Source organism: Thunnus thynnus, chromosome 14 (genome assembly GCF_963924715.1).
Source record: "Thunnus thynnus chromosome 14, fThuThy2.1, whole genome shotgun sequence".
Classification (NCBI taxonomy): Eukaryota; Metazoa; Chordata; class Actinopteri; order Scombriformes; family Scombridae; genus Thunnus; species Thunnus thynnus.
Window position 1 is genome coordinate 18,080,046 of NC_089530.1, and position 22,597 is coordinate 18,102,642.

The 22,597-nt window shown below is 38.9% G+C and overlaps 2 protein-coding genes and 1 long non-coding RNA gene across 3 annotated transcripts; 2 read left to right on the forward strand and 1 right to left on the reverse strand.

Annotated features, from left to right (window-relative positions):
• Positions 1-2,101: 2,101 nt before the first annotated feature.
• bnip4 (BCL2 interacting protein 4) lies at positions 2,102-5,263 on the forward strand. The gene is made up of 6 exons (XM_067610327.1): positions 2,102-2,270; positions 2,656-2,827; positions 2,989-3,049; positions 3,209-3,315; positions 3,651-3,800; positions 4,645-5,263. The coding sequence occupies exons 1-6, from the start codon at positions 2,228-2,230 to the stop codon at positions 4,685-4,687; spliced, it is 576 nt and encodes a 191-aa protein (XP_067466428.1). The 5' UTR covers positions 2,102-2,227; the 3' UTR covers positions 4,688-5,263.
• Positions 5,264-5,322: 59 nt separating this feature from the next.
• ppp2r2d (protein phosphatase 2, regulatory subunit B, delta) lies at positions 5,323-10,518 on the reverse strand. The gene is made up of 10 exons (XM_067610326.1): positions 10,361-10,518; positions 10,118-10,192; positions 9,537-9,634; positions 9,257-9,422; positions 9,056-9,168; positions 8,762-8,939; positions 8,477-8,641; positions 7,909-8,078; positions 7,210-7,301; positions 5,323-7,015 (listed from the first exon to the last, which is right to left on the reverse strand). Exons 1-10 carry the CDS (start codon positions 10,365-10,367, stop codon positions 6,736-6,738), a joined length of 1,344 nt encoding a protein of 447 aa, XP_067466427.1. The 5' UTR covers positions 10,368-10,518; the 3' UTR covers positions 5,323-6,735.
• A 10-nt stretch (positions 10,519-10,528) lies between these two features.
• LOC137197151 (uncharacterized) lies at positions 10,529-20,605 on the forward strand. Its single transcript, XR_010931356.1, has 3 exons — positions 10,529-10,616; positions 13,670-13,824; positions 14,835-20,605. It is a non-coding gene; the product is annotated as an uncharacterized lncRNA (long non-coding RNA).
• Positions 20,606-22,597: the final 1,992 nt, after the last annotated feature.

Genomic DNA, 22,597 nt, shown 5'->3' on the forward strand with positions numbered 1-22,597 from the left:
TATGGGGCATACAGTTTCTGCATCATGGATACAAACTTGCATTCTGTGGTATTCACTAACCCTGTTGCTCATTTTACTTGTGAGGTACATATCATACATGGAGCAAATTTCTTTCCCGTTCTGGTCTCTTATTTGATAACAGATTCTGTATTAAGCTCTAAATAAAGCTTTTGGTTAAAGCTAGGTGGCACACATGAAATGGCAAATAGTTCAATGCAGCAATGGAGGGGTATTATAACACTGTACAATGCATTCATTGTGGCACATTTGCCATCTGGTAAGAGCATTTGTAATGAGAGCTGGGATGCGGAACAGAGCAAAACATTCATAACACTTAACAAAATTACTGGCAGTATTGCCTCCATCATAAATTCTGACAGCACGATGTGGAAATCTAAACAACCTAGGCAACATCAACAGAATATGTTATTATTTGAGATATTATCTGTGATAAATTATTTATCAATTGTGGTTTCATAAATGTACTTTTAGCTATTATTGTGCAACATAGATGTATGCATTGTTGATTTAATCAACATCATATTTTATCATACTGTATGTTGTACTGTATCGAACAGTGCTTAACATAATACCCCCAAGAGGCTCGATGATTAGCATATTTAGGCTTTGCTTGTAGAATACATAAAACACTTGATTTCTAGCATAACACATTCATGTTTTTTATGTTTAATAGTTCCACTTCCATTCACAATGGTATGACATTGATTCAAATATTAGGAAATTTGCCCTCGCAATGTCATTATCTGGTAATATGTCTACTCTGAATGATCTATCTGTCTGGCTAACTAGTGTGATCCCAGGTGTAGCAGATGATATATTTTTTCCATTGCTAGAATGAACTCCTTTTCTTTTCAAATTAATTATATCTCCTTCAGACTATGTGCGATTCTTAATTTGACTGTTCTCTCAATCAACTTTGAGACCAAATAGAGACATTGTACTCACTGTTTACAGTTCATACACTGTGAACAATCACCAACCATTGAAAACAGAGACAGAGAGAGAGAAAAAAGATTAACTGCAAAACAAGACCCTGCTGCAGCACTGATGGGAATTTTGTTTGTATTGCTTGTTTGTACCAGCAATAGGAATATGAAATTGCAGGATAACTGCAATAAGAACTTTTTATGTCTTTCTTTTTCATTGTTTACCCAAGTCATTTATTTCAGCTTTTGAAATAATCTTGTAAGCTCCATGTAAACCATGGTCTGCCAGGAAGGAGAGCACATCCCAGAATAATAAGCCCCCTCAATTGTCGAAATAATTTAATTTTACAAGAATAATCAGTCATACTAATCACCATGGTTGTAAACATAATTACATTTATCAGCCTCAAATTTGGAGTCACCTCTTCAAGAAAGCATGAACCATAAATACATGTTTTACCTTGTCAGAAGAGGGGACATTGTTGGTCATTTGTGTAATAGGTGTACCACATTAAAAGAAGTCAGTAGAAACAAGGTTTTGCTTGGTTAATATCTGACTATGCTCCTCGGGTCAGAATGCAAACAAACTCTAAAATAAGTAAATAAATTAAGCATTAATTTATTTGTAGATAGCATGAGACTGTTAGACACTGATCAATATAGGACAATAAAGAAATTGCGAGAAAGTGCACTGAGAAAGTACACTATAGGATATATACCATATTTAACCACAACACATTTAATAATTCATTATATTTATTTAATTTTAAGGCAAAAATAATTCATTAATGTGCTTAATGGCTGAGATGAGTGGCCTTTATGACATATCATATTGTATGTATATACTGTATATTTATATGTGCTCTGATCAGTAGCAACTGAGAGAGGAGGGAGTTATGTGCTATGACTGCCATCTGCAGACAGGTGTATAAAACTGCTGAACAATAAACTGTTGTCTTAACGTAACCGTTTCTCTTAACTTATCCATGAGTTAGACCAACAAATGAAATGACATGACATACTCTAAAGGTGTCTCTCGGTTGATAATTAGAATGTTTTAACAAAGCTAGACTTGGCAATCACCTTTATTGATATTGCTCAAGAGGCGTGATGCGCGTCCCCTCAGAGCCAATCACCTTCGAGATAAACAGAATGTTGCGTCATTGTTATTGTGGTATTTGGAGCGCCAGCTGCTTACACAGATTTCGACACCATTTCGTTCACATTTAAGGCCTCCAAAACGACACAAACGAGTGGACCAGCAACATTATACCGGCGAGATGTCGCATCAAAAGGACTTTTCATCTGACGAGAGTTTGCAAGGTAAAGTATAAACGACACAAGAGCTTGTAGCAGCTCACCATTGTTGATGCTAGGAACTAGTCGATGGTCAATTGGAACACGTTGTACAATGACTAGCGGTAAATCACCTAAGCTAACCCTGTAGGAATCTTGAGCTTGTGAGTCGAGGTATTTATATGACTAGCTACATTAAAGCTTAACGCTACTACATTAGTTTATCGATCTATGAGACGTGTAGAGAACAAGAGGACAGCCCATTGTCCTAGTTAGTTAACGAAGCTGAAGCAACGTTACAAAATCAAAATGCCTTCAGGTCAGCCTGTATCTGTTTGGCCTATTTAGGCCAGTGATGTCGTAATGCATGTCCGTCAAGTTTCCTGTGTAAAGACTGTGTATTTGGTTTTAGGCTCCTGGGTTGAGCTGCACTTCAGTAACACTGGCTCGCAAAACACTAGTCATCACGGAAGCCAGGAGCAAATCCCCACATCCATCCAGGAGGGAGACCTGGAGAAAATGCTACTGGATGCACAGCACGAGTCAGGCAGATCCAGCTCCAGAGGAAGCTCTCAGTGCAACAGGTTTGTGGGGAGAAAAAAAGGGGAGGAAGGAAGCACAGATTGTGTTTTTCTTAAGTGTTGTGTAATAGAAGCTGTCAAGAAGTTGTCTTCTCACATAATTCAGATATGTCTTAAGTGGTCAATGTTTACCTCATGTTGTGTTGCCTTGTTCTTCACAACAGCCCACTCAGAGCACAGACCCCTCTTCTTCTGTGGAGAGGCTCAGAGGGAAACAGCTCACAGGTACATTTTCTGGTGCCACAAACTTTTATCAAACTCTATTTACCTAAGCCTTATTAATTAAAAGTGTAACTGTTGTATAGTTTAAGGTTGTTGTTTTTTTCTTAGTGACACTGGATGTGTTCTGACAGCAACTGATTATCTACAATTGGTGTTTTTTAGTCAGATGAAGACTTCCAAGAAAGAAGACGGGAAGTGGAGATGCTGATGAAGAAAAATGCTGACTGGATCTGGGACTGGTCTAGCCGACCTGAGAACAATCCACCAAAGTATGTAGCAACCAATAATTTGGTAATTCTTAGTATTTGGCAGTATTTGTTTTTGTAATTTCAGTGGAATTATCATAATCAACATCAGTGGTGTAATATCTAAGACAAAATTGTGTTGTAAATCTTAATCCTGTTGTGCAAATCTCTTTCACATATTAGCCTTAATATATTTATTTTATGCTCTGATCATAATTAAAGATATAATTCATAGAAATGAGAGTATGAAGTCTGTGTAGGGAGTATGTGTGAGCAGAGGTGTCAGCATGACATTAAAACAGGCACTCATTGATTTTAATGTATTCAGAACAATGAAAAATGAATGTGTTCCTCTGTAGGGAGTTCCTGCTGAAGTACCCTAAGCGCTCGACCTCCCTCAGCATCAGGAACACCAGCGTCATGAAGAAAGGAGGAGTTCTCTCTGCTGACTTTCTAAAGCTTTTCCTTCCCTCATTAATCATTTCTCACATACTTGCTGTTGGCCTTGGGTAAGCAACATGATTTAATCTCTAACTTTGGCAGTACTACAATATATCAAAAACACTTACAGGAACCTCTTGAGGCAGCTGCAGAAACCCTATGTACATATATATAAATGTATGTATATTCACATTCATAATCATAGTAATCTGACTTACAAATACAAGTATTTTTTTACTTCTCAAAAAATCATGCTTGAAAATATAGACTTGTTTAGACACATCACTGATGTAAACAGACCTTTAATTGCACCAACACAACATGAATAATTTAGTGGTAGTCTAGTGTTAGTCCCCGTATTAAAAGACCTGTCAATCAATTTGAGAGCGATGCAAATTCCGGTTGGGTTTGTGGTAGTGGGATGAAATTTTCATTTTTATTAAGATCATGTATTGTGCCATTAGTAATCCTTGATGGTACATTTATCAAGAAGAATAGTTCATGAAGTTCATAAAAAACTAAACAAACCACAAAAATGCTGATTTCTGAATGGATTGACTGGATGAAGGATTGGATAGGAAGCCAGAAGGAACATATAAAAGTTAACTATTAGTATGCTCAGGGATTTGTAATAGTATACAGGTTGCTCAGATGGGTCTGGTTTGTCCCAACTAATTTGTAGCCAAACCAAGAGCTCTGGCAAGTGGTGGCCAAATCATGTAATCATGACTGGCTGACTCACAACTATGTTTGGTACCAGTAATAATTTGTCTCTAGAGCACTCCAAGGTGCTCCAACATGTAAGAGCCCAGTTCACATTTAATTTTTGTAATTGGATAATTTTCAAATTTACAGATTTTTTTTTGTTTATCTTGCTACCAGTACCATTTTTGTGTTTGTCGCTCCTTTTAGGATATACATCGGGAAGCGCCTCACCTCCCACAACACCTACTAAGTAGGATGGCGGTGTATTGCGAGACCATGTTACCTTCACCATCTCGGCATGCCTTAAACTGTGACTTTCTGAAGATCGGGGGAAGATGTGGCCATGTCAAATTGTCCAATGTCCAATTTGATTGAGTGCCCCACGTCACCCACACCAGCATGGAGCATTATCAGTCATTGTTGTTTCATAGCGTCTTCTCTTGAACACAACATTGACCTGTCCTCTGCTCTGTGCTGTCGTCCCCACCCTGGATTGGAGATGACTGTTTTGCTGCTTCCTGCTCCTTAAATCTGCACGTTTGGGATCTGATATTTTGTCATTGCCTTGTTTCTTTTTGCAAATGATATACTGTCAGTTGATTTTTTTTTTTTTCTCTCTTTTTAGATCAGCTGTTGGTAAAGGAAATTGTTTTGACTTGTATTTTTAAGGGATCATTATCTGAGTGTGGAAGTAATTACTGACTGCTCCATTACTGATTGCTCAGTTTGTGCAATTTTAAATCGTGATTATGTGAAAATCAAACGTTAGCTTGCACAGATACGGTCCATTTCATTCATTCTGAGCAAAATAAAAGTTTGAAACACGTGTGGCCTTGATGGATTTACAAACCAGCAAATAACAGACTATTAAAGGAAGGGACGACATGCAGATGAACACAATTCAAATTTTATTGAACTTTGGTCAAAATAATAAACAAGTGAATACATTGCCACCATGTTAGGAATCAATGGACAAAGACAATGCATTATTATGTGTTTTAATGTCATCAGTATATGTTTTGTGTAGTCAACCTTCATTTCTGCATTCACAACTACGGAGATAAGGTCCACATTTGCAATACGCGGTTCAAATTTGGGTGACATCCCTAATAAATGAATAAGGGCACATGTATGAGGCCTGTCTGAATTTCCTACTTATTACATGATTCGGAGGCACTCTATCACATAAACTGTATGGTGTGCAATTTTCCTCCTTAATGTGTTTTCATAGACAGCCACATATAGCAGCAGTATATGAGGACATAACTCTATAAAATAGGATTTACAAATAATGCACATGAGGTTTGTAAAACGTTTGGGGACATAACTCGTAGCTGTCACTGATAGAAGTAGGTATTAAGGCTGCAGATTCCCTTTGTCATGGGCCCCATCTTGTGCCATGTGGTTTCCAGTCTGCATTCTAAAACATGGTCAAAAACTAGAAGTTAATGTCTTGACACAAACACATTATCGGTTGTCTCCAACAGTGGTTCTGGAACTGGTAGCCCCAAATAGTATTTCCATAAACAAGTTTGCTTGAGATCTGCTCAAAAGACAGTGGTGTGACTGGACATTTTCCACCTCTCTACAACATAAAAACATGCAAAGCAATAAACATGTTTTAATACATACTTCTAAATTTAAAAACACATCTGTAGTTTTAGTTTCTTTTATTATGTGGATGACAAGGTGTACTTGAGTAGATACAGTCAGTGAAATTATGTCACCGTATTGACTGGGATAAAGTAATAGGAGGGAGGGGAAGAAAAGAAACAAGTCCACTTTTCCAAATTCATGACCTCACCCACCAGTAGTTTGGCCTGAATACATGGCCAATGGGGGAATGTTACAGTTAGGCTTATTGGCCATTAATCCGTGCTTCACAGGGCCCAAAATCTTTCAAATGGTGTTACAACTTTGACAAGACGTCATTTTTAGGGCTTCCGAGAGTTCTGTCGTTAAATCATGAAATGAAGGCTTAAAATGTCAACACAAACACCAACGTTCAAGAGTTTGACCTCTAGGGAGTGCCATTCCGTCAATTAGACCCAAATTGGGCTTTCTGGGTCAGGGGGGGCATGTTGATTGCCCTGATGCCAAAGGCAAAAACAACCTAAGCTCAGACTCAAAATAAAACAGGCCTATGGATCAACCTCCTGTGGCAAAAAAAGTAGACACGTGCTTTCGAATTCTTCACCAGGAGGACAACGAGGCTGTTTCTTCTTATACAGATAGACAAGTAGTAGGCTTAACTACACAGGTACGGTAAAAGCCCTATCCTCTGGAGCCCCAAATCTTCTAGTTGATTTTGTCCTGGAAAATGTACAAGTTGTTGGTGGCTGCCACAGCTATCACGTTATCTTTGGGGTGCCAGGCAGTGTGGAGGATCTTCTTGTTGAAGTCTAGGCTGTCCACGCTGATTTCATCCTTCTTCCTTTTGCCGCCGGTGGACACTTTGCGTGGTTTGAGGGTAGCCCGGGGTTTGCTGCTCTCCCGGGACGCCTCCAGTGTGATGTCCCGCCTGGTGTTGCGGTCGAACATTCGGAAGAAGTTGTTGTAGGAGCCGGTCATGATGGCACTGATAGAGAAAAGAAAATTTATTGTCAACACGGACACGGCAATAAAAAACACAATAGTACAAATGATTGATATATTGAGTCTATAATCCAGGAACACTGTCCCCAAAACTATAAAATATACTACAAAAGAAACGGACTACAGGCCAGTAGCAAGTGAAATGCTATCCTATGCAAGAGCAAAGACGCTTCTTACCTGTCACTGCCATTCCAGCAGCACTCGAACTTGTCAAAGATGCAGTCGTTTTCATACAGGGAGCAGAGTTTGCTGCGCAGGTATTCATGGACCTGAAACAAAAAGTATTACTTAACACAAATGTTCAATTGAGCCTAATTTGTTCATCTGTATGGATATCGTATTAAAAAGGCAAAACAGTGTAAAAAGGGCTCATCCTGCTAACACAACACTTGGCCTGAATATTTCACTTGTATGTCATATTTTCATTGCAGTAAATTGCGGGCTCTTCTCAGAAATGATTAATGGAACGGCCCTCAGATTGCACGGCCAGCCAGTCACAACCAATGAGACTGCTATTTGTGTGAGTCACAGGGAGTTTCCATAACATTTATTTGACCGTTAGTTAAAAGGATCATAATCCCTCTGTGCAATTTTTCATTTTATTACCAAATCACTACTAACTTCAAGAAAATGTTCATACAAGACTACTGTGAGTATATGAATTGAAACTATACTGAAAATTAGGAAGACATATGTACAGCTGCAGGTGAGGGACGCACCTCTGTACAAGATATAGATCAGAATAGCTTGTCTTTATGGCTGTATTCTTTGTGGAAAATCCTGATATAGTGGTAATTGTACACAAAGACAAACAATTTTTTTCTTACACAGGATTAATAATTGAAGTCACTAGATAACATGAGTATGTTTATGCACCTGATACGTCTCCACTGGCCTGTTCTCCATGTTGAGGTCCCAAACTTTGACGGAGAGGTAGTCACGTGTCATCATATAGCGTCCGCTGTGACTGAACTTCACGTCCGAGATGGAGGAGATGATCTCAGAGAAAAAGGATCGGCTGCTTGGATCCTCAGGCTCCTCAAAGACTGAAAAAAGAAGAATTCTCACAACTGTTATTTCTAAAATCAGGTGGAGTTTTCTGAACTATAATAACTCTAAATGACAAAATCTTTATTTATATATATCAGAGAGTGAAGTAACATCTTTAATTGTTGAGTGGTTAAATACAATCTTTAACATGAACAACACCATGCATGATTAACCAGGTTAAAGTATCTCAAATACCAAAAACCCTAAAAGTATTTAATTTGTCACAATATGAAATGAACAAAATCAGGAAATCTAGATATTAAGGAAAACGTTACTAAATGTCTAATATTTTTTCAGAAATTACTTAGTCTATCAAATAGTTAATAAATTAGTTTTTACACTAATAGACTAATTAATTGACTTAACACTGCTGCACTGCAGTGGAGGTACTTACACTTTGAGTGCCTATCGCAGAGTGCTGCTGCTCGCATGTCACACAGGCGGATGGTGCCTTTGCTACTGCTGTACACAAATACATTGCATTGGTGTGGATGGCACTCAGCAGCTGTGATTACTTCTGTCAGTTCCTCCATGTTGGCGGGCTTGATGTCTACAATATCTGGGAGCACACTGTTAAGGAACTAGCAGCCTCATGTTTCACGATATGATACAATGCAGAGACAATTAGCCTTTAAGCCACATATCTAATATCTGCTTCCTGTTGATGAAAAAAGGATACTAAAACTTCTGTCTGTGATTTCCAAGTGCCATAGATTTATTCTTAGGTCATCTGCGGAGAGGTACGTTTCGTGATCACTATTTACAGAAATGGAATTAATGTGATAGGTGTGCGCATTTGCAAAGATCCTCCGTGGGCTTGCTTCTACCATGAGATCCATTGGCATCAGTACTGGTACCTGAAACACACAACGTGCACCTTTTTAGATAGGATTTAAAAAAACAACAACAAAAAAAACCATCTTCAAAAGCCATGGCCAAAAATAAGAGCGGTCTTACGTAAGATTAAACATACCCGTAAAGAGGTGATTCTAAAGGGGTCTCTGAGTCGTCCATCTTCATCTTTCAGGTTGTAACCTTCTGCCCGTTTATCTCTTTCACTTATTTTCCACAATTTGATAGTTTTATCTGACCAAAAACAGAAAAAAAAAGGTTTTCAACTTCTGATGTCACCACATAATCAAAATTGATTTAAAAAAAAAAAAAAAGTTCTTACCATTTGTCGAAAGTAGAAAGTGAGCAGCATTTTGTTGGGGTAGCCATCTTATTTTATTTATTTTTTCCTCGATTTCTAAACTTTTCAAATAGTCAAATTCTGGCTCGTGACTCTGAAAAGTGCTATAGACGTTGTACTCCCCGCGCAGGTGTGGACGATTCTTTGACTGAAAGGAAAAAAAAAAAAAGTGCGAAAATGTTAAGACATGACACAACATATAGAACATGACTTCTGACGTTGCACTGTTTGATGAAGATGCTCGTCCATCGCTCCGTCTTACCTCCTGTTCATGTTGAAATATCACTACTCTGCCTCCTTTATCTCCAGTTGCAAGCAGTTCTCCAGAATAGTTGAATTCAACTGTTGAGATTATGTCAGCTGAAAATAGACACAACAATCAGTGAATGTGCTCAGCTTTCACATTGATAGTTCAGATGACAGCTGGAAGCAGTGCCAGCTGTGTTACACTGCAGACTCAATCTGATGCTGAGGATGAAGCATCAGCAGACACAGTGACAGCCAAACACGTACAACCTATTTCTGTATGAATGAATGAAAACAAGCATGATGTCACCCGACAATTTATGGACGCAGCACATTGACGTCATGGACACGGTCGCTCCCCTTTAATAGCTTAGCCACCACCTAGCATACAGCTAGCTAGCAACATGCAGTCATTAATGAGGGGGAAAGGACGTTTGAGATGCGGATCCACAAACAGGCTTGCATCAATTACGATAGCTGCCCTATATATTGAGACCAGTGCGACCACCTAGCTATCGTGCATCTTATATGAAGCCCACAGAGCAGCATCATTACACCGTTAGCCTAGCCGCCTAGCAGCTAACGTTAGCTACATACCTTCCGCAACATCTTCATCTATCGCTCCTTTCACTTGAGAGAAACACCACTGAAAATCATTTCCTCCTGCAACTCCTGTCAAACAAGAAAACAGAACACAGCGTTAGTTTGTGACTCATACGCGTTTCTTGTGGTGATAAAAATGACCCGACAGTTTGACAACTAGCATCTTAGCTCGCAGATTCAGGCCATCACACACAGCAAGTGAGGTGGATCCTTCTCCTCCCTTCACAAGCAGCTTACCCGCCATTGCTTCATTTAGCAGCTCTTGCTGTACACAGCTTCCAATATCTAATCAACCCAAATGCGGCTCGCTCAGAGAAACAGATAGCATCCACAATCAGTGTGAAGACTCGGGCTCCAGATCTGTCAAGACAAACGGAAATTATCCGTGATTTTTTTTTTCTTGCAAAATGGCGCACAGTACATGGAGAAATGACGTCATGCACACATGCCACATCCTGGCTCCATCCATCCATCCTCCCCGAGCATCATGATGGTAAATGTGCATTTAGTCTGTATTTTACATGCATTTAACTGTATTTCATGACATTACAAAAGAGATTAAGGCTCCCCTTCCAAGACACGTTTTAAGATGAATATGAAATACTCTGCATTCAATAATCAATTTGTGTCTGATACGTTTTTCCACACAAAAAAAAGTTCTGTTATCTTGTTAAAATCCTTACAATTACATCTACTCTTTCAACCCTCTTTAAAAATTCCAGAATTGATGAATATGCAATTATTAATCATTTCAGAAGTTCCCCTTCAGACATGTTTTAAGACATATAAAATACTTGGCTCTGAGTAATAATTTATGTCTGATATGCTTTTCCCACAAAAAACGTCAATTACCCAGTAAGAAATTCCTCAAATGACACCTACGCATCCTCCCTCTTAAAAAATACAGAATCTAGGAATTTGCTCATTTACTATTTTAAATATTTAACTGCTGGACACAAGATGTCTTCTACTTCACTGAAAAGTCAGTTCTCAGTCTATGTGGACTGGAGGCTTCAAGTTTCTACATAACACTTGTTTACATTGATTATTGGACCAGGATTGTCTTACAAATTAGTTTTGATGTCACAAATCATACTAATAGGCCTGTCCCTTAAAATTGGATTTTCAGTGAGCAGAGAGAAACTTTCCACTATCAGCAGATGGATGTGAAACATCCTTGTAGTGTCAAACTCTGCACATACATTATTCTGCACAGTGAAGCTCAAACATCCAACTGTAGGAACAAGAAGAAAAACACATTTTTGAGTGGAGGGGGACTTTAAATTCAGTTGGGACAGATAACATTTACACACCAGCATAGGTAGGCAATGTTGATTAAAACTGAAGCAAACTAAATCAAATAGACTAAACAAAAAACAGCTGTGCAGCATCAACATCCCGTTCTTGTCTTTGGTTTATAGTATAATTGTAATTTTCATAATATGAGTAATTGCAAAGTTCTTGCAGAGATACAAGTAAGACAAATAAACATCAATTTACAAATCATATTATTTATGATTAAAAAAAATTCTTGTTTGTTTGGTTGTTGTTGATCTTGGATATGAAATGATTCCTAACTCAAAATTGTGACACCCTATAGGTTCTCCTGCTTGTATTGCATAGTCAGTGGGTGACATCTAGTGGGGAAATGATGAAAATCCATTTGTTTGTGTTGGTAAATGCACTGTATGTTGCACCTCCAGTGGTATAATATGAAATTAAATACTTCAGTACTTTTCAGTCCCTATTTCACAAACACAAAACAAGTCCTTTTGCATTTTTCAAATCTTCATGACTTGGTTTGTAACTGCCTGACTAATTAATCCATTCAAACAAACACAAGTGTACAATTTAAATGCAATATTATAGTACAGATTTTTTTTTTGATCTGTAAGAATCAGAAATCAATTTCTGAAAAGGCCATGACTTTTGTAACCCTGATCTCTTCAGCACTTAATTCCTATAGTCCTACAGCCTATAGGGCTGACACAGAGATGCCGTGCATATACAATAAGTTATAGTTTTGCGTGATTTAGGAAAATTTAGTAGCTTCTACATTCGTTGAGCCTATAGCCCCATGGGGTATTCACCAACATGTTTTGAGAGTATCATGGTGACCATAGTTTTGATTCCCTAATGTGTCTTTAGCTGTTAAAGTGTTGTTTCGAAAGCTCTTTACATCTGCTTGTATTGGCTTCTCAGATGACCTGTGAGTATGTGTGTTTCTGAGCAAATAATCAAATTCCACATCACACAATAACATCACTTCTGAGCATCTTTTATTTGGTTTAGAAGCTAAAATTAATAGCATTAAAAATAGTATTAAAGCAATCCTTTGATTGGATTTTTTAAATTTCCAGAATGCAAACTATATATTCATTTCGGTTCACCTTTCATTATTATTTAAAAATGTGTTTTTCTTCTTGTTCCTCCAGTTGGATGTTTGACCTTCACTGTGCAGAATGATGTATGTGCAGAGTCTGACGCTAGAAGGCTCACATTCACATTCATGTGCTGAGGAGGGAGTTTCTCTGTGCTCATCTTAAATCTGACTCAAAGGCATATACGCACAAGCATGATTTGTGACATCGTAACTTGTTTAGAAGCCAATCGTGGTCTAATATGTAACATCTGTGATGTGGAAATTGGAAGCCTCCAGTCCACATACGCTGAGAATGGAGTTTTCAGTGAAGTTAGAGACGTCTTGTGTCTAGTAGTTAAACTTTTAAAATAAAAAATAGGCACATTTATAGATGATGTGTTTTTCAAAGAGGTGGAAAGAGTTGATGTCATCTGAAGAATTTCTTACTAGGTAATTGAACGTTTTTGTGGAAAAATCAAATCAGACACAAATTATTATTCAGACAAAGTATTTTTATATGTCTTAAAACATGTCTGAAGGGGCTCTATGGACAATTCAGTCTGTCAACCAATCAATATCATGTTAGACTAGCAGTAATTTTGTCTAAGGCGGCATTGTTTTCTTCAAATAGATATTTCATTAGGGAAAAAACTTTTCAAATGTTGTGCTCAGAATCAGTCAAAAAAGTATGCTTTATCTCTGTTTTTGTGAGCATATGCTCAAAATCACGGGGCTAAATATGTATACAAATTTTTTTGTTAGCGCTGCGGTGGTTGTTTTTATTTTTATGCTTATTTTTCTGTAAACAGCACTCTCTGATGGGTGGGAGTTGTCAAAAACTGGGAGGAGAAAGATAGCCCATAGGGGCTGATTGTGCAATAAAAAAGTCACATTCCAAAAAATAAGAAAAAATGGCAAGTGCTGATGAAGTGTGGGAATATGTAATATCTGGGCCACATTTCAGTGGATAAAATAGAATACCCAGAGATAGATGCCATCATATTCTTGTTTTACTCTTGGACCAAAAAATCATCCGTATGCTTGTTTTTAACCAGATGTTATTGGTCATATGTGTTTTTGAACCTTGCTAATCACCTGCACTGACTTAAAGTAACTGTGAACTACATAGTGATAATATTGTGCCCATAGTGCTTTTGAGCTTTATTTGTTTCCTGTATCTGCAGATTGTCCTGGAGGTGGCAAGTGAATAAATAGGGACGTACCCTGAAAGACCTGGACCAAATCTCACCAAAACCTTCTCCACGGTACTCCCGAGCTCCACATCCCTCTCATCACTCACACAGCGTCCCTTGGGAAGAAGCTGAGCAAAGGCCTGGAGGTTAGTATTGTGTGTGTGTATGTGTGTGTATATATATATACTTGTCTATTGATCTAATTTTTGTATCTTTAAATTAAAAGTATAAGGTTCACCAGTGTTTTGTATAGCCATCATTATTTTAGGAACCACTTGAACCTCTAAAACATCTATGACTTGTGCATGAGGTAGTTACACACAGCACCAAATGGGTTTGCAGTGTTCTTTTTTTTACTTTGATAGCTTCTACCTCACAATGGAAGAGATTGTGTAGCAGTCTAGTGAGGCAGTATTTGTACATTATTTGCAGGATACAGTGAGTACAAACACTTCTTGATTTCAGCGTACACTAAGTACGACTACGTAGTGTAGGCATGTATCGTGTATACTATAGTAATGGGCTGATCAGAATAAAAAATACTGAATACACCATTCAAACTTCTGGTTTTGAATTTTACATGCATTTTTAAATGCATATCTTTTGTAAAAGCCTAATTAAGCCTAATTAGCTGTCTTACACTGAACATTATACTTATAAATTAGAGTGAAGAAATTTGCTGCCTTGACTAATAGTGCACATAATAAAAACAAAAGAAACTCTTTGTATTCACTACTTTGTGAAGGAGAAACATTTGACTCAAGCCTAATTTGTGATTTAATAAATGGCACAGCTTAATTGCTGTGTACATTGGATTTTTCACATTTTTACAAGTTCAGTGCTGTGGCTGTGACTGTGTGTCTGTGTGTGTGTGTGTGTGTGTGTGTGTGTGTGTGTGCTGCCGTGCCGTAGCTTCATCAGGTATAAGGAGAGGTGTTGACTTTATTCCGAGCCTCCAGTAACACCACTGACTCTGATAGTTCCCCATCCCTGTGGGAATTCATTATAAGACAGCTAGAGGCTGCTTGTGGATGGTTACTGTGCTGCCCGTATGTTAACTTGTCGCTATCGCGCAAGGCAAACATGTGGTGCAGCTGCTTTCTCTGGCTGTGGGCAACCTGGAGAGATTGATTGGTGAGCCTTCTGTTTTATCCAGGATCAGGGCCACATTCAGTAGACATGGTGCCTCCGGAGAAGCAGCCATTTTCCCCAGAAAATATGGCTCATTACCAGCACAGACAAAATGAAGGTATATTGACTTTTTAACATCTTACAACATACCTATTGCTGAGCCATTTAACAACATGCGTTTGTTATCCTGGAAATCTTTACTTTCTTGTATTCACATGTAAGTGAATACAAAAACAGACCTGATTTTAACATGAGCTCGTAATGTTCAGGTTTCTTTTGTGCAAAATCAAACACTGCTACTGTCCTCATCTATTTCAGTTTACACACACACACACAGGCGTGCACGTAAATACCCATACACATGCATTTGCACCCTGCACGCACAAAAGTACCCTTCCCCCACATTTGGTCCATCAGACAGTTTTTAACACAAACCATCGGCCAGTGGATGTGTGTGCTCTGCTCAGGGGCATAAGCTCTGTCCAGACCCTCAGTCTTTACTCTCTCTTTCTCTCTCACACACACACACACACACACATACACACACACACATACAGACTCTCACACACAAACAGCAAAGACAAACACAATCAATTATTCAAGACTCTTGTTTTGGCTCATGTGTTTTTTTCTTATTATTTCTGTTCTGTTGTTTCTATAGCATCCTCTGGCAAGCTAACAGCTTGGAGGCCCGATGAGTGAGATATGAGGCCTGATGACTTCAGGTCCATGTATGTCTTTGTAATTTAGATGGCACGGTATAATTTGCATGCACAGCCTTCAACATTGTCTCATTGTCTGAAGAAGATTATCCTTGCGGCTCTCCACAACTGAGGGTTGTCAAAAGACCTGGCTTGGAAGACAAGCCTTTGTCTCCTCGATTATTTCCCCCATGAGTGGAAATTTTCAGTGTGGTCATTCAGTGTTGTTAAACCTCACACTGAGGCACACACGGGATGTGTAATAGTACACTTGCCTTTACTTATTTACTATTTATTTTTCAGCTGTACCTCTTTTGCAAGGCTCAACACCTATACATACTGTATAAGCTACAGCATGTAGTGTATATTTTACATACAGGGACTGTCATTCTTCAGTGTGCAAATTTGTGCACTAGATGGCACTATGGCACTTATTATTCAAGGCCAATAGATAATTTCCAGTTTGGAGGATAAGTGTGTGCTGCTGACACAAGTGATAATCACAAACTGCTTGTTTTCCCCGTGCTGAACTCATGTTATCAGTATCAAGAATTCAATATTCAGTTAAATTTATGAATTAATCGACTGTTTTGACTTTTAATCAAAAAGCAGTTTTTCTGATTTGGACTGTCATAGTTTAAAGTGAAATCTATATGAAAATACTGAATTGGAGTAGTGCAGATCACTTAAGTTTTTTCCAAGTATACTCTAGCTGGAGATTTTTTTTAAAGGCTCAAGTGAACATCAAACAAAATATCTCCCAAAATCAATGAAAACAGAAAAGAATCACATTGAGGAGAAATATTATATGTGAATCCTTGTAGCGATGATGTCCTTGTAACAGATCATATTGTAAATAAGATGGGTTAAATTGCACTTGTAGCTTCCCTTCAAACAGTCAGGCTATTCTCTCGGGGGGACAAGAGAGTGCTGCAGACTCTTCCTCTAATAACGCTAGACAATGAGATCCCAGCTCATAACATAGGCCTCCACTATATAGAACAAGTATTGGGGGCTTAGCAGCTAATAAAGTGGCAAGTCTTCAAATCCATGTCAGAAGAGCAGAGTGCCACGGGGACCTTTCATAACACTTGTATGTGCAGGTTCAACTGCAGTGTAAAGGTTACACATCCACATTGTACTATGAGTTGCCTTAAGCCCCACAAATTTCAAGGCTGTGTTTCTTATTTAAAGAAGCAGAACTGAATAATTCTCCCACTCTCTAAAAGATGACAGGCAAAGACAGGAGTGTGGAATGAATGTTTTAGATGCAATATAAAATCTACTGTGTATCCTCTTCTCTATTAAGTGTGCATAAAACAGCGAGAACATTTAAATCTCTCTGTTAAATTTAATTTAATTTTGATTTTGTTTTTATATCTGACGGGCTTGTTTTGCCACAGACTTTGTAAAGGTAATTTTATTTTTTCAAAACGAGGCTGATTTTGTGATACACGTCAATTTTGTTAATTGAATCACGCTGCCCTTTGAGTTCACAAAACACAGTCTCAGTAATTAGCCTTGATTGCTCGGTCTGTGTTTCATAAATGGTCTCTCCCGCTTTCTCTCTAGTGAACCTGTCCTTCACTCGAGCACAGACACTCCTCCAGCATTTCCACCCACTTTGTTTGTGAGTCTTTGATCCACAGTATTCCAGTTAAAGTTACACCCATGTGCTGCAAGTTGAAACTTTCAGCATTGTTGCTCAGGGGAACCTTATACCCGTGGCGCCTTCTGCTTTTGTCCTTCCCTTTAGCAACAGAACTCTCCTATGGTCCCGGACAAAAGACTACTCACGACACCATTTTATGATCTCTGTGATGATACCGTTTCCTTCTCCTGCTGGCATGTTACCTTGGTCTGCTCATCTTGTCCAAAATGTTACCGTCAAAAAACATCATTAAAGGTTCTCTCTTGAGACAATTGTTGATTTGGAGCAAAGGACGATGAAACATCCTTTATCCTGAAATGCATTCTAACTGCAAACACGGAAACCAGTTTAAATCAGTTCTTGTGACGTCTTTTGACTCTTTCTATATGGTGTGTAATAACGTAAAATTGTAAGAACATATGCCACCAGGTTGATAATTGAATCATAAAATCAAAATTCTAATTTCTGTGTTATTCCAATTATATAGATGTGCACAATCAGCTGGACTACACTCATAACACTGGTTGTGTGCAGTGGATGATTGCATGCATGTTAAATCTAATTTAAGTAACATTAAAAAACTGTTTTTCTACAACAACAATATCATCTGGTGTGTAAAACACTTAAAGGCAAGAACAACAAATACAGTATATTAAAGTAGAGTGTAAAGTGGTGCAATGTCTTGCCTCTCCAGTCTGTCTAATCACTATGTGAGTGAAACATTCATGGTACACTAGATCAGTTCAATATTTAATTTCTCAACAAAGACTACATGATGGAACAGATGCTCAAACTTTGTATGTTTCTCAGGAGAGCAAAACTCACTTTAATGGAAGCTATTGGGTACAGAGATTCTCATTGTGTACAAGCCGTGTGTTGACTTCTTTGAGCTCCTCACCTATGCACTAAACGTACAGTCATGGATAAAAAGATGTTCAAACATACAGTGTGTGCATAGTGAGTCAGTGCTCAAACCATGGACTGAATACATCAATTGTTTACATCCAGGGGCACTGAAAACTCAAGTGTGGAAGCACATTAGTGATGCACCAAGGTTGCCCTTTGCCTCCATGTCACATTTCAAGTGAAAATTTGACTTGGCATGTTTACATAGGATTTCTTCATCTCCCTTTTAAACCCCTATGGGCAAGCTGAAGGTGAGGGGAACTAAGATTATTATCCCCCGTTTCTCTGCGGAGCTTTTCTTTATGCACACCCTCACAGATGTCGACATTTGGTTAGGCGGTGTACATAGAAGCCCCAGATTATCTAGCGCTTCAGGAAGTCTGTTTAGCTAAAGTTAGGAGTGGTTACTTTCCTGCACCTTCCTAATGTGTCCTTGTGTTTTGTAACCTGGAGACCCCGGCACTTAGTCATACGTCTGTGTATAAAAGAGTGCGTAAAATAAAAATGATTGGCGATTGAATATTGCTGTCCATTCCAAACCGGAGGTCCTGTAATGATGTTCACATCAATAGGCTCCACTTGTGCAGACGCAGACCTAGTCGCAGGAAGCGTAACAGATGGTGTACTATATGTCATAATGCTCTAAAATCCAACAGGAATTGACAATTGAAATCCCACCCTGGAGTTTGCCTCTTTTAGCTTTGGCATAATCTTCTCAGGATTTCAATTGCAAAGTCAAAGAGAATAGTCTAGCACATGGGGACTAGTTATCTGGGGCAAATGCGGTCTAAGGTTGACAATGCAAAGGCTATGTTTATGTGCATCACACTTGCTATACTGAATGTTTCCCAGAGTGCAAGAACATCCTCCCCTGAATTCTATTCCTCTTCCCACGTCCCAGTGCTGCCGTGGAAAGTAGGCCAAGTGAGCACCAGGGCGTTGCTTTTTTAAGATGATCAGTTTGTCAGTGTGTTTTTGTGTGTGCTCAGGACGGCTATTCATGTGGCTTGACTCTGTAGAACAAAGACCAGCATTATACAATTTGCAGCACTTCCAATAGCAAGGAAGCGGGGAGAGGTTGGAAAAATAGGGACAGGACAAGTGTGGATGAAACAAAGACAAAATCGGTCTTGTACTCTAATTCATTTACTTCCTCTCTTTTCCACCTCTTTGTTGCAGCAAAAAGGTCCCTTGCCAGTAACACTCCTCTGCAGGATCATACTGTACTCTAGCTGGCATGGATTATTTTTAGCTATTGCTGTACAGCTTTCACCTTGACTCTCTCTGTCTTGACATCATAATTAACATTTCTGTTAATAGTAACACAGTTCAATATTAATAAGGATCTCTGCCTAAAATCAAAATTCAGTAGTGGAGTGTTAATGAATTGTACTGCATTGCTGCTGATATACAGTGTGAAACATCTTGCTAATCACCATCAAATCTGTATGTGTGTAATGATGGTATCCTTGCATGTAGAAGTCAGTTTTGAGGTATTGATGCAACATGTAGAAACTGTCCATTTGGATGTGAGTGACTTTAGAATTATTGGACTCCTGCAGGTGGGTCAGTATCACTAAAGGATGGCAATAACTTCATCCCAGAGGTCAAGCGGCAAATTAAAGTTCTCATGAGTGTTGAGGCAAAGGCTGCTGCTGCTTGTTTGTTCATGCACACAGCACATGCGCTCTGAAACACACACACACACACACACACACACACACACACACACACACACACACACACACACACACACACACACACAAGGTTAAAGCTGATGCCTCCCGTTTTGGAGGCCACATTGCCCGATGCAACATGTGCCCATATCATACTTACTGATGAGATTTTTAAATGGCCTTTTAAAGGCAGATTTTTGCACCCGTTTTTTTTTTTCTGAGTGGCACAGTCCGTTTTGGCATTAAATTATGAGTTAATATGTTCCGATTTAGGGCTGAATAATCAAATTTTCCTCACTGCCATCAACGCCACTCAGAAATGTGTGGCGGCGTGATAACTTTTTTTTTTTTTAAATAAAGAATTTTAGATAGGTCTACAAAACAGTGATGGACACAATGAAGCCGGGGCTGCATGAGAGCGATGGTATCCTGGGTATTTGGTCATGTGTATTTTGGTCTAAATTTCCAGGGGATATTTTAGATGTTAATAGCCCTGAAGTGGTCTCGGTTTCTTATTTAATTTCTCTCGCCTTCTTTAAATGTAATTCGCCCACAGACTGCGCCGCGAGGCTCTAAACCGCGCAGAAACTCTCTCATCATTTCCACAGCAGAATGGAAATGCAAATTGTGCGCACGGGCAATGCCCTTGACAGAACTCACCACTGCACACAATTAACATGAGCACGCTGACAGAAGTTAGTGACGAAATGTGAGGTCACACCAGCTGTGTGTCAGATACTAAGATGGTTGTGTTGATTGTCAGACAATCCTACATGAAACGCATCAAAAAGATAGTGGACTGTCTAACAATTAATAATAATAACAATAATAAAATCCTTTTTTTGTGTGTGCGGAGATTAAATCAAATTTACCGCACATGGAAAACAATAACGCGCTCTGCTCTCCATTAACATTTAGCTTCACAATTATGCTTTTTTTTAAAAAAAATTCATTTGATCTTTTTCTGGACGCTGTGCAGCAAATATTTAAGAGTTTTCTCACAAAATGTTATTTTAATTTGGCCTACACAAAAACAACCTTTTTTTTTTGGACCCTCGGGGGTTGGGGAGGGAGGTGGGGGGGGGGTGGGTGGGGGGGTGTTAGATAAACCTATGTTGAGATTTAGCTATCTTGTCACAGAAGAACACAGCTGCCTCATATCGACACAATGATCTCAAGTGTAACCAACGAGGGGCGCTGTCCGTCTATCAGCCATAACTACTTGACACGAACAGCCTACATGATTGATCTCACCACTCTTGGCAATTTGTTTTTACTCCTATAATTAAAAATAACGCGCAAACTGCATTTTAATATGATATTTGGATATGTCACATCGAATTTCCGACGTGCGTTTATTAGGCCCAACATTAAAATATCTTCTGCAAACAAAGTTTGCACGGAAGCTTTCATTGTAAGTTAAAAGCTAATGTCGAATCATGCATTTCTACTAATTTAATTACCAAATTAAAAAAAATGTATTATTGTTTCATTTTCTCCACTGATGAGGAAAAAAATGTTTGTACACAAGTATAAATGTAAGCTGTTTAGAAAACAATAAATCTACAAGTGACGGGAATGTTGAAATAAAGGCTGTAGGCCTACATCTCACACTACATTTGTTTTGCGCGCTATCTTGCACATGTCACATGAACATAAATAAATAAATAATGCATATTCCAACATATTTTTAAGCTCTCACCATGTTACCAAAAAAATATCACAGGTCTAAACAATAGAAAAATATGTAATAAACAATGTGAGGTGCGTTGCTGTAAACAAACATCATGTGGGCTGACTGCCTATTTGTGCCATATAGAATTTGGACTGGTGCATAACTGTAGGCGTGATTAATATTTAATCGAAAAAAGATCACTTTAAAACGACCCCTGTGTTAAAGCCGTGAGCGAACTTGCCTGGTGGGGTGCTAATAAGATTTATTTTTTTCCCCTTTGCCAATCAATCCATTAGGAAACAATGCAGGTGAGCGTAGTGAAAAGTGTTGTCCCAATAAAGTGCATCGATGGACAGCTGGGCAGCGGCCGGCTGATTGACTTTGCCTTGACATCTGGGAGGCCCGCTGGCCCCTGGCACGCGTATAGGCTGATGTCGCCATTTACATGCAAATTTAAGGAGATCATGAGGGCCTCGCCCCGTAAATTCACACAAAAAAGAAGACGTCACCCTCAATACGGAGGAGGCTCGTCCCGTCGAGACGGGAGGTCTTCGAAGTCACCGTGTACATTTTTATTGGGAGCCACGCGTCCCGAGGAGTTTGGTTTTATATCTATGGTCAGGTCCCAAATCTTTGGGGGTTCATTCATTGTGACCACTGAATGGCAGAATGAGATATCAGGCCCCCGTGTCATCAACTGGTCATTTAGACGAGCATTCAGCCTGCTTCAATGCGGCCAAGATGCTGCACTTGTTTCCCTACTTGTCACCCATCACTTACCTCCAGCGTGCTGTTGAGAATCAGGCTTTTTTTTTTAAATAAAAATTTTAGGTGAGAAATTAGAAATGTGACTAAGATCCTCTAATTCTACGCTCGTGCAAAGTTTGCATGCATGCAGCCACTACATTTCCTTTATTCTGATATATGTATGTATGATATTTATTTTTGATCATTACTAACATTTTCACCTAATGATGGAGAGCGCATTTTCCACGGTGTAAGCCCACCACGCAGATGATCCCACAGAATGAGCTGAGACGGATTCAGGCTCCGCGCCTCAGTGTGTGGAGCAGCTGACTCCCTCTCTCCACGTCCAGATGGCTCCTGCACACAGATTTGCATTCATTTTCCTCTAATATCTTCTGAAATAGCGGGGCAGCTGCATTTGTTGTCAAATAC

Coding starts and splice junctions, on each gene's coding strand:
- bnip4 (XM_067610327.1), top strand. CDS start 2,228: ATGTCGCATCAAAAGGACTTTTCATCTGACGAGAGTTTGCAAG. Junction 2,828..2,988: donor GGAAGCTCTCAGTGCAACAG/GTTTGTGGGGAG, acceptor TCTTCACAACAG/CCCACTCAGAGCACAGACCC. Junction 3,801..4,644: donor ATACTTGCTGTTGGCCTTGG/GTAAGCAACATG, acceptor CGCTCCTTTTAG/GATATACATCGGGAAGCGCC.
- ppp2r2d (XM_067610326.1), bottom strand. Junction 9,635..10,117: donor AGATGAAGATGTTGCGGAAG/GTATGTAGCTAA, acceptor GTCTATTTTCAG/CTGACATAATCTCAACAGTT. Junction 8,940..9,055: donor TTAGAATCACCTCTTTACGG/GTATGTTTAATC, acceptor TGTGTGTTTCAG/GTACCAGTACTGATGCCAAT.